At 42.1% G+C, this 12864-nt stretch overlaps 1 protein-coding gene across 1 annotated transcript in view; it reads right to left on the bottom strand.

Moving 5' to 3' along the window:
• Slc35d2 (solute carrier family 35 (UDP-GlcNAc/UDP-glucose transporter), member D2) overlaps positions 1 to 6803 on the bottom strand; it is a gene marked incomplete at its 5' end in the record, with an annotated part of 38210 nt that extends 31407 nt beyond the window's left edge. The window contains 2 exon segments of the mRNA XM_013514308.1: positions 4471 to 4557; positions 6770 to 6803. Coding sequence (XP_013369762.1) covers positions 4471 to 4557; positions 6770 to 6803 — 121 coding nt within the window.
• Positions 6804 to 12864: the final 6061 nt, after the last annotated feature.

The following is a 12864-nucleotide window of genomic DNA, read 5'->3' as shown; positions in this document are numbered from 1 at the left end:
AAGTGCAAGGTCGTGAGTTCGGTTCCCGGTACCGGAAAAAACCAAAAAAAAAAAAAAAAAAAAGAATTCTATCTTCAAATTTCAGCCAAACTGGAATGCTATCCCCAAACATACCTTTCAGAAACAGAGGTAAAATCTGAAATTTTTTTCAGATATTAAAAGGACAAAATTACAACAAATCTAATCTCACATGTCTTAATTGGCTTTGACTCTTGAATTAGGCAGCAGTCTGGTCCAAAGATGACTTGTAATGCTCCACCCAATCATATGAGCAGGTTCTACAGAAAAGGGAAGTGAGGTACAGGAAGAGACAGATGGGTTGGTGGGTCACAGCTCCCAACTGTCCTATCTGGACAGTAGGCTGCTTGTGATTCGCTAAGTCTCAGTTACAAGAGAGGGTGACAGTCTGTTTACATGTCAAGTTAGAATACAGCTCAGTATGTAAATGGAGAAACCTCTGACCAAACTTAAACTATGTACGGCAGCTGCTTTATGCCAAACTTAATTCAATTTACCACAGACAAAAACTATGGGAATTCATCACAGCTGAACATGGAAAGTATGAGATGAAAAAAGGAAAGAAACACAAAGGAAATGGTAAATATGTAAGCATATTTATAAAATAAAAATATATTGTGACATTTAATAAACGCAGACTGTTAAGGTGCCTGATGACAAAAGCGCAGAGTTAGGAGGAGAGGTACAAAGAGTTAAGGGATATCTTTACTCATCAGCTTTGGAATTTGATAAGCTATTTATGCCTGTTGTGATTTCCAAGGCAACACTGAAAGAACTGAGTCAGAAAAGATTCACCCACCTCATATTCTTAAATACTTTCATTCACCAGGAAGATTTAGTAATTTAAATTTTTAAGCATCTAGTGATACAGCCTCAAATATATATATAAAGCAAAAAGCAAAGCACAACCAAAAACCTGACAAACATGCCAAGGGAAAAAGATACTTCCACAATCAAGGGTGACAGATATGTCTCTTATCCCACATGCTTCTCTTAAATGTGACACTCCCTGTCACCTAGAGATAGAGTCTTTATTCCTTCTCAGAACTGGGGGAACTCTCTTACCAATACAGTTAAAACAAAGCGGTGGCACACACCTGTAATCCCAGCACTCTGGGCATTTGAGGTAGGAGGATCACAAGATCAAGCCCAACCTGGGCAATTTAGCAACTTATCATGACCAGGTCTCAAAATAAAGAAAGCAAAAGGGCTAGAGATGTAGCTCATTGAGAAGGCCCTGGGTTCAATCCCCAATATCTTAAAAAAAAAAAAAAAAAGGCTGTGTGGCTTCTGAGACTAAATCATAAAAAAAAAATGCCATTTTGACCTTGCTGTCTACAACATTCATTCTTTAGGACCTTGACCAAAAAAGTCAGCCCAATAGAAAGATGGACAAAAGCCTTTAGCAGGTGCTAAACAGAACAGGCTACCCAACTGGATACTCGGGAAGGAAAAGGTCTTAGCTGGCAGTGATGTCATCTTACTGCTGAGAAATGGGGGCAAAGACTTAAAAATGAAAAGTTGCTCAACCTCATAAGTAATCTGAGAAATGACAAATCTCAAAAGATGTCACTATACACCCAGCAGATCAATAGACTTTAAAATGAGTGGCACACCAAGGAACAGCCAGAATGTGAAGTAACAGGAATCCTGCCCTGTCATCACAAGAATGATGAGAACAGAGCAGAGTTTGCTGTGATTTACCAACACTGAGGACATGCCTACGGCAGGAGCAGCAGCTCCACCCCTTGGTGGACACTCCAGAGGATCCATGTGTGTGTGTTCATACGCTAAAGTTCATACAGAAAGGGCCACACTTCAACAGGTCTGCATTTGGAGAGAGGACTTTTAAAGAGGTAATTAAGATTAAATGAGGTCAGTCAGGCAGGGCTTTAATCTAACAGGAGTACTGTCCCTATAACAAAAGGAAAAGACACTAAGAGTACAGCATACAGACACACACACACACACACACACACACAGAGGCAGAGGAATGGCTATGTAAGGAGAGAGAGGAGACCATATGCAAGCCAGGAAGTGAGGCTCACCAGAAGCCAACCCCGCCAGCTCCCTCACCTGATGAGAAGGTACATTTCTGTGGCTTCGGCCGCTCTGTCTGTAGTATTTTGTGATAGCAGCCTTGGCTAAGACGTGCTCACTGAGATCTAACCATAAGTGTTTTCAGAGAAATAATTTTTATTTTTCTACCTAAACTAGAAATAATTCAAATTACCCTGAAGAGTAGAAAAGTAAATTGTGGTATATACTTACAAAAAAAAAAAAAAAAAAGAATATAGCTACACATAACAACATGGACAAATGTAACCATCATAGTATCAAATGAAAAAATAAGATACAAACGAACACACACAGTTTGATTCCCTTTATATATGTTCAAAACAGGCCAAACTAGACTACAGAATTAAAGGATGCAGCACATGCCTGTAATCCCAGCACTCCTGAGGCTCAGGCAGGAGGATTTTTGCAAGTTTGAGGCCAGCCTGGACTATCTAGTGAGTCTGAGGCTTGTCTAAACTATACAGCAAGACCCTGTCTTAAAAAGGGGGCAGGGATGCACAACAATTTAGAAAAATGAAGAAGAAAGCAATAAAGTCATTATTGGGCTGCAGAGAGACAGCTAGTGGTACAGTGCTTGCTTAGCATGTGCAAAGCACGGGGATCAATCCCCAGCACCACATAAACCAAAAACAAACAAAAAAAGTCATTATTATTATTATTGTAACAGAATAGTGGGTAATGAAGACTCTGTGATCCCATTTCATGACCTACACAATCACTTAAAGGTTAATAATTCATTCAACCATAGAATCTGGCATGATGTCTTTTTGTCTATATATATTTCACAATTTTGAAATTTGTTTTTGGGAGTGTGGGGGTTGAGACAGGGTCTCACGATGCAGTTCAGGCTGGACTTGTACTCACTATGCAGCCTAGGCTGGCCACTAGCTCACAATCATCCTACTGCCTCAGCCTCCTCAGTGCTGAGAAATACAGGTGTGTGCCACCACACCCAGCATGTAAAATTCTTAAATTATGTTAAAATGGTTAAAAATTATACTATATAAAATAAGTGTCACAAACCAACAACACTGTGATATCTTTCCATGAGGATTAGGTAGATAACTTTCATATACTTAAACTTTTCCTGTTTCTCTTTTTGTAGTTGTTTCCATCACTGGTGCTAGAAGCATGTACATTGTCCATTTGGAAACAACAGGTACCAGCATTCTCCCTTGTGTCTAGCTGTCTCCCCAAAGTTTCATAGGTGGGGCTTTTCATAGGTAGCTGAATTAGAGTGTGTGATGCTGGGATTCAGTGTGTGATACTGGGATCAAGCGAGCGTAATACATTGATCTGCAGGTTGGTATAACATAGCTCTGGGAGTGGATAATGGGAAGGCCCTCTCTGGGTGTGAGTGATACCTGCCCTGCACAGAATATAAGGGACAGAAAGAGAGCTGTTAGGGTCGCTTGTTGTTTGCTGCTCGTTGCTTTACTACTTTGCTGCCTTCTACCTGCCATGGACTGTTTCTCCTCTGCAGTGCCCCTCTGCCACGTCACCCTGCCCTGGAGCCAGCCAACTACAAACGGACACCTCTACAAACTGTGAGCCAAATAAATCTTTCCTCCTTTCATTTTGGGTGTTGGGTATTTTGTCTCACCAATGAGAAAAGTAACTAAGACACCAGACACTAGAGACAAACAGGAAAGAAGTCATGTGACATCCTCACTCTCAGAACACTGTGTGTGATTAAACTTCCCCAAATGGAATGCCATCGTAATCATTTACTATCACCTGCCATATGAGACTGCTCTAAGAATTCAGTGCCTGCTCTCACACCAGGCAGCCTGCAGCTGTTCAGTAAAAGTTGGTTCCATTCAGTGTTCCCAGGAAGGAAAGGCAAATCTTATGATTCTAGTTCCACATGGAAAGAAACTTAGCATTTCAACAGATATAAAACTGTATCCTCATTCCACTCAGATCCTATTAATCCAAGCTGTAAGTGAAAACAAAAACCAGATGAGCAAAATAGGGCCCAGAGCCAAATTCAACCTTGGTTATGCAGATAAAGTTTAATTGGAACCCAACTGCACTGGTTCACATACCTGTTACCTAGGGATGCCTCCATAGTACAGTGACAGTGTGGACCAGCTGCAAGAGCAGTGGCCTGTCCCTTGATCAACAGAGGCTGCCAACCTTTGTGTCATGTCGGAAGACACATAGTATTTAATTTTAATTATTACGTATATGCTTTTATTGTTATTGCATTATATAAATGGACAGCTGAAGGATATAAAATTTTTACTAGTAAGAAGCTTCTACTCAGTGTCTGCAGGAAGTACAATGCGTATAGAAATGGACCTGCACAAGCAGATTGGTCCGTGATTCTACAGTGTTTTCATATCTTATGTCACAGCTTTTGTCACTTACCTTTACAGGAATTCTCTTGTCAAAATCAGGAAAGTGAATTATTTTATACAGCTTGGCTACATACAGTATCATTATGGTGGTGGCCATCTAAAGAAAAAGAAAAGAAACTACAGCAAAACACCTGGAAAGATTGCTTGAGGCACGCAGTGACATCATCAGACAAAAAGAGATTCAACAAGAAAAAAAAAAAAACAAATTTTTTTTCATGTTCCAGAAAAAAAAAAAAAAAATAACCACAGCATGCTAAAATTGTTCTTCTTGCCATTGTAAGGTTCCATCAGAACTACAGGCAAATGCATGTACACATTATCTTGGGCTCTAAGACCAATGACTGTGGGATGAGGGAGCAGTGTTCCCAAGAGTAAGCACAACTGTGAAGCCACACACTGATCCTGGACCACATTTGCCACGCACCAAGCAGGGGTCACCAGCCCCAAGAGGGGCCAAGCGGAGGGGCAACTTTATACAGGAAATTGCACCAAACACATTTTTTTAAAGTCCAATATTTGGGCTAGGAATGTAGCTCAGTAGTACAGTGCTTACCTAGCACATGGAAGGTCCTGGCTTTCATCCCCAGCACTGCCAAAAAACCAAAAATCTAGGATTTCCATAACACAGAGAACAAATCAAGAGAGCAAAGAAAGAGGGAAAAAATTTTTAAATGGGATTCATATTTCTCTTCAATATGTCTAGTACAACAAAAATGTCTCATTTAACGTCTATGAATCTGGAATACAAGACTGGGTGTGGTGGCGCATACCTGTAATCTCAGCACTTGGGAGGCTGAGGCAGGAATGTCGCCATAAATTTGAGACCAGCCTGAACTACCTAGCAAGTTCAAGTCCAGCCTGAACTACCTAGAAAGACCTTGTCTCAGAAAAAACCAAAAATCTATAATACATTAAGTATATTAAAAATACTCTAGATTATTATTTTGAAATAAACTCAATACCATTTGCTTAGGTAAATTTTACAGCATATTTAATTTTCTTCATATGAAGATGCAAAATTTTAAAAACTACTTCAATGTGATTATAATTCTAAATCTTGATCTTAATGAGTTTACAAGTACTTACGGCAGGCTTATATTACTCAGGCCTATTCTGAATTATAACTGGACTTTGCATTTTTGTCTTACTTTATATTTCTTGAAGAAATATACTAACACTGACTTAAGATAAGCTTAACTCAGACTTTTAAATTGAGTCTGATAAGTCTTTTTCCTAACTCAGTTGCAAATCAGAAAGGCTTATAATGAGCTGAGTAGAGGCCAGTGGGTTACAAAACAGAACTTATTTGATTTGGGGATTCCTGAGGGCACATTAAAGTGTTTTTCCACATGTTTTTACATGAAAACATAAAGATATATTTTTTAATATATTATATTCTCTTCTTGTTAAAGTTTTTCTCTTAAAATAATGTTGCAAAGAAATACTGATTAGCAAAACATCAAACATTTACTCATATATATGACAGACTTTTCCAGGTTCACCATTTAAAATTTACTGAACAATTATAATTTTCATAATTTTAAGTTTTTCTCCCTATAATCAAAGCAAAATCAAAACAGCAACAAAAAGAATACCTTTGGTAATAACTATTTGCCTACTGGAAATTACCAATATGTGGCCAAAAGAATAAACAAGCCACAAATTAATATTAATGGGAAATTTCAGAAAGAGCCCAATGGCCTTCATTTGAAAGTTTACCCAAACTCTCTTGTACTCAGGAGCAAAAATTACAAACGTGTTTTGTAAACGTGTTTTGTTTGCCCCATAAAGAGATTTATAAAAATGTGAATCAGTTAGGATTTAGGAACTTGGAAATTTGGTGTAAAAATTCAAATTTCGTCTTTCTCTCAAAGAATTCTGTGGGTGAGAGGTTTGGAATAAGGGAAAAGAGGGTTGTACCTCATCACTCCAACACTTTTTTATCAGCATAGTGGCTTAACCTACGTATCACATCCACACTGCAGTGGGACCAGAATTCTGTCCCTCCAGCTCCCAACCCACTCATTTGTTACCCACCAGCCTTGGAGGCTTGCAGTCTTCTGGCTCTGTCCATTACAGTAATTTCACTCAATTACAAACTTAAAATAAGCAGTTGTTTTTCCCACAAGAACAACTGTTCCTAAGCTATAGAGTGAAATAAAATGTGTACCAATGTTTCATATTTTATTACCAGGAATACACGATCCGCTGGTCCATTGCCAGCTGAATATCTTTGTAAACCACAGTCTTCAACAAAAGCACCTAAAATGTAATTATGCACATTGATTTTTTTTTTTTTTTTCACTTACCTGTCCAATTCCAAGGACAATTGGTGAAGGGAAGCTACAAAGAACACAGAATAACAAATTAGTTTAGCAACACATAAAAACTTGAAGATAGTCTATAAAACATAATGACAGGAGTTAATAAAAAAAAGTCCTAGACAATGGAAACAACATCAAATTCATTCACTTCTTTATTTGTTCATATTTTTTTCATTTTTTAAAACTGACCACTGATTGCTAAATTCGGCAACAGTCTTTTGCCCTTTGTAGGTAAAAGAGACAACAGAAAAAACAAAGAATCTGATGATAAGTTATCAATGGTAATAAAGATAACTTTAGAAAGGACACTAAATACAAGAAGACTTCTATATAGAACATTATAATTTGGTATGTTTTTAAAAACTGAAGAAGACCTCAATATAGGTCATGGGTTAGAAATTCAATGTCAGGGCAGGAGATATAGTTCAGCGGCACAGCACCTGCCTGGCAAGTGCAAGGTCCTAAGTTCAATTCCTAGTACAAAAAAAAAAAAAGAAAGAAAGAAATTCAATCTCCTAATGAGGTCCATTATCATGAAACTAATTTATAGAATCAAAGAAATCTCAGTAGAAATACAGACAGATACAAACAAGCTGAGCCTAACACTGACTAGAAAGGCAAAAGCCTTTCTACAAACCTAAACTAATCTTGAAAGACAATAAAGTAGGAAGAAACATGAGGAGAAAGACATTCCTTAGTTACTATTTTGTGTATTGCCTCAGGCCTGACCAAGCCATGACTGTTGGGCTCTGGAGGAAGTCTAGCGTAAGCATTATAAGCCACCGGATCAATACTAGATGCTTTGCTGAGATATGGGCGAAGGGAGATAACATGATGGCTTACTGGTCAGGTCGCATTCCTAGGATAATTGAGTTGTATTGTCCTTGCTAAAACAGTTGATATCCTCCTATTCCTCTGCTGCCTCCTGGGTTGATTCTGGATAAAAGGTTACTGAAGATGGTAACCAGGGCTCAGTCCTAGAGGCTGCTAGCACCTGATCACAAGATTTTGGCTCTCTTGGTTTGATTTATTCTTACTTTTCTGATACATCTGCGGGCACCTAGATCGGGGGACCTGTTCACACAGGACAGGGATGGATGAGAAGTCTGACAGAAACTCTAGCAGATGTCAAGACTTAGTTACAGGGCTGGGGATTTAGCTCAGCGACAAAAGCGCCTGCCTGGCATGCGCAAGTTCATGAGTTTGGTTCCTGGTACCGGAGAAGAACCAAAAAAAAAAGACTTAGTTACAATAAATGAATCTATGTGGTATGTGCACAAGGACAGTCCAATAAGACAAGGGAACAAAAAAGAGATGGGGACAGACACACAGACATGGACACTGGAGTTATGACAAAGATGACACTGACACCAGTGAATATGGCACCAAGTAATTTTAACATAGACCCTGATTCCTACCTCGCCCCATACTGAAAAGGACAGCTCACCACCTCACCCCATTCATCCATGCTCAGACCTTCTTGGCTCCTACTTATTCCATTGGGCTACTAAAAATATTAAAATATCACAAAAAAACTCTGCCCTCAATCAGTATATCAAAGGGGAAACATATCTATCTCAGCCAGGGTAAGAAAAGAATAAAGAACAAGCCAGAGAAAATAGACTGAATGGCTGGACAGTACCCCCATAAGAATGTAGCCAGCCAGATGTGGTGATGTATGCCTCTAATCCCATAATCTCAGCCCTTGGGAGGCTGAGGCAGAGGGATTGCCATGAGTTCAAGGCCAGTTTGGGCTACATTGTGAGCTCAAGTTAGCCTAAATTACAAAGCAAGACCTTGTTTCAAAACACAAACACAAAACAAACTAACCCTAGTGGACCTTGCTTGATGCCCACCATATCCCGTTTTCCAGACAGAAGCATTCATTCCCCAGATGAGTCAGAAAGTGGCCTGACATCAGCACCCTGACCCCAGCCCCCAACCCCAACCTCAGAGCAGCCTGCCTTCCAATTGAATCACCAGTCTACACAGGGTATAAAAGCCAGGGCTCCACACCCCATTCAGGACAACTCTGCAAAGCCCCCTGAGCTCAGAAGCCTACCTCAGTCAGCCTTTGTGTAACCCAGATCAGCCCAAGCCCTCCTCCCCCTTCCCTGCACGCCCGGGAGCACTCCCCAGAGCTCTTCTAAAGGCATCTCAGAGAGTACAATTTGCAACAGTGGACAAGAATAACAAGACAACAACAGTACAAGCAAACATTAACACAATAGCAACGAAAAGCTTACAGAGATCAGACAGCGGGCCGGCCTAGAAGACACATAATGCATGGAGGAGAAGAAATGCTTCCTAATTAAAGAACAAGTCAAAGGACATGAACAGAATGCATACAGGTCTCAGCAAACTCACTGAGGACCAAAAACAACACAACTGCCACATGAATAAATAAACACCTTCAGCGGCACTAGGCACTAATCGGCCACAGCTGAAAATGGAATGCCGTCACACCTGCCTTTAATTTTTCAGTGTCACTGAAACATCTCATAATAAAAAGTAGGGGAGAGGTAATTAAATATTTTCCCTACTTTTTCCTATTCATTTTTGGATTAAAGAAAACCACTAAGAAGTCAATAAGCAAATAAGTAACATCTATAATCTGAACGATTTTTATAAAAAGTAATTCAATCTATATCTCTATGTGTCCATCGATGTATCTACATATTCATCTCTCTGTCTAAAAGCGATGTCTGGGGGCTGGGGATTTAGCTCAGCGGCAAAAGCGCCTGCCTGGCAAGCGCAAGGTCGTGAGTTCGGTTCCCGGTACCGGAGAAAAACCAAAAAAATAAAAAAAAATAAAAGAGATGTCTGAAATTGTTGGCTAATATCAATTACATAAAAATTTTAAATTTTCAACCTAATATTTCTCTTTCCTTTGAATTCCTTATAACAACCACAACAGAAGGACTTTGCTTTTTAAAAGGTGAACAGAGATTCCAAGACCATAGCTGGGCACATGCTAGTAATCCCAGTGCTCTGGGAGACTGACGCAGGAAGATCACAACTTTGACTGGGTGACTTAATGAGATCCAGTTTTAAAACACCTAATGAAATAGGTATGGAGATGTAAGTCATTAAGAAGCTCCTGGGTTCAATTCCCAGGACTGAAAAACATCTGAGTCTAAGCAGGGGAAATAATTATTACTAGATAATTATTACTGTCTCCTTTATATATTTCTGCATGGAAATATTCATGGGGTTTTTTCTGTCCTTTTTTGAGACAAAGTGGAGCTATGTTGCCCAGACTGGCCTTGAACAACTGGCCTTAAGTGACTCTCCGGCCTCAGCTCTCTGGGGTTGCAGGCATGTGGCACTGAAGTCCTGTAGGATTGAACATAAGGAAGCAGAAACCGGGCTGGGGATTTAGGTCAGCGGCACAGCGCCTGCCTGGTAAGCCCGAGGCCGTGAGTTCGATTCCCAGTACAGGAAAACCACCCCCCCGAAAAAAAAGGAAGCAGAGACCGACCGTGAAGAGAGGGATCTAGCACAGCCAGAGGAGTGGGTGCCTAGTGCCGCTGAAGGTGTTTACTTATTCATGTAGCAGTTGTGTTGTTTTTGGTCCTCAGTGAGAGGATGTGTCCTGGCTCTCACAGGTCACATCCTTTGAAGGTCTCTTCCCAGCCAGATCAATCTAGCTAGACAGCAGACTACAAGTAGGACCACCCTAGGAGCTGGGGATTTAGCTCAGCAGCACAGTGCCTGCCTGGCAAGCACAAGGTTGTGAGTTCAATTCCCGGTACTGGGGGCGGGGGGAACCACCCATCAATTTTGTACTCCAACCAGAAAAAAATCTGCGCCAAAACAGAAGAAAAAAAAGTCTCCGAACCAAATTCCCATGACTGTGAATTAGATAACAACTGAGGATGCCTTCCTACTGTCCTCACAGAGCTAGTGCTCGATCCGATGATTCCTACGGTTTGCTGTTATCACCAAATATGTCCAGACTCCCTCTCTTCAAAAATGTGTGCCTCCAGGATTTTGAGGTAAAAGAATAAGCAATGTTACTTGAACAGAACTCTCTAACTGAGATGTGAAAATGTTTATTTATGAGGGTTCTAAGAATTTTCTCTTTTCAGAGGTAAACTGAGGCTTTTGGTTTTATTTTTATTTATGTACTTATTTATGTAGTGATGCTGGGGATGGAACCCAGGGTCTCACGCACGCTCAGCTCTATCACTGAGCTATATCCGCAGCCCTGGAAATCAAAATGTTACCAACAAAAAGGCGACAGCGTGAGATGTCTCACGTCACAGTTCTTCCTGTTGGACACTCCATCATTGTCTCGCTGCTTTCTCCCAGCCTCCCCGTATCTGCTCCCAACACAGCAGCCAGAGACAGAGGGCGTCATCCTCCGCTGGGTACCCCGCACAGCTCCACCTCACTGGAAGCAGGGGTCAGGACCGCCATACTCTAGTTGGACTCATTCTCAGAGCCCACTTGTCCCCTCTCTGCCTAAAGCCTTCTCTTTGCCATGCTGGAACGTCCCTTCCCAGGTCTGGGCTAAAGGTCACCTCCAGATCACTACTGACCTATGGCTCAGTCACGCTACATAATGAAGCCTCCATCAAAGGACAGGTGAGGAGAATCCCTGCAGAGCTGACCCAGGGCAGTGGGAGCTCCAACTCCTGCCCCACACCTGCCCACCCATCTCTTCACCTGGTGTGTACATCTGTATCCTTTGTAGCATCCTTTACAATAAAGACAAAAGGTCGGCCAGGTGTGGTGCCACACGGACAACCTGAGCTACCGGACAGCCTGAGGCCGGAGGATCACTGGTGTCAGAACCAGACTGTGAGACTCTCTCAAAAAAAAGCAAAAAGGACTGGGATGTAGCTTAGTGGTAGAGCATTTACCTAGTATACACAAGGCCCTGAGTTCAATCCCGAGTCCTACCAAAAGAAAACAAAGTCACCTGCTTGGTGAGGCTTCAGTGACCATGTAACTTAAAACTACACTTTCTTCCCTTGTTCCTTTTTTTTTTCCTTTTTAAAAATTTCCCTCTACAACCCACATCTGACATAATGTAAATGGCTGGATGTGGTGGCTCAGGCCTATAATCCTAGCACTCAAGGAGGCTGAGGCAGGAAGATCATAAACTCAAACCCAGCCTGGGTAACTTAAGAGACAGCCTGTCTCAAAATAAAAAAATTATGAAAGCACTGGAGAGGTTGCTCCTTGTGAAAGTACTGGGTTCAGTCCCCAGTACTGCCCGGGTTTATTGATCTAGTCTCCACCCCTGAACCTTCATCTCCCGGCCTCAGGCTCCGTGCTGTTCATGGCTGCTTTCCTGGTTGCAACAGCGGACCCTGCAAGTACTAGTTAGTTGCTCAGTAAGTGTCTGCGGGAGATGCATGTGGGTCTGTTTCCTCCAATATAAAACGAGAAGACTGAAGGTCTACACCCGCAGATCCGTCTCTCCGGGCTCCGGTCCTCTTGCAGCACAGTGGTTTCCAGAGCGCCCACACACAGGCTTGCGATCACCTAGTGTCGCGTCTGGGGAGCCTGCTGAGTACAAGACCAGTCCTGAGAGGCAGAGCTGTTAACTGCTACGGTTGGGTTTAAACTCACAGTTCTTCCAAGGACTGCCAGGGCGCCGGCAGAATTAAACCGGACATTCTAGTTCTTACAATGAAGTGCAAGGAAGCGGGAGTTCGCAGGTTTATTTCTCACTAATCCCAAATCACTCTGCATTACCAAGGGAGGAGGGAGTGGGCAGGGAGGGCAAAGGGACGTAGCAGGAATGAGGATGTTTTGTACGCGTACCAGCTCCCCACAAGGACTGTAATCACTCTGCACCGCGGGCGTGAACTCATAAAACTAAAAACTGAATCAAAAGCCGGCATCGTACGAACTTGCAGTTGTTTTCCCTGCACTTGCCGGCGACCCGGAAGGAACGACCCAGCAGTACAGACGGATACAGGGCTCGAGGCGGATCAGATGGTGGCGCCTGGGGACGCGAATCAAGACCCGCCGGGCCGAGATCCGCCGGTGGGTGGAGCCTCTCCGGCTCGGCGCGCGCAGCGGCTCGGTCAGGCGGCGGGGGCGCCCCGGACCTCCGCGCCCCG

Source organism: Chinchilla lanigera, unplaced genomic scaffold, assembly GCF_000276665.1.
Source record: "Chinchilla lanigera isolate Chin_1 unplaced genomic scaffold, ChiLan1.0 scaffold00021, whole genome shotgun sequence".
NCBI lineage: Eukaryota > Metazoa > Chordata > Mammalia > Rodentia > Chinchillidae > Chinchilla > Chinchilla lanigera.
This window is presented reverse-complemented; position numbering and strand designations above follow the sequence as displayed.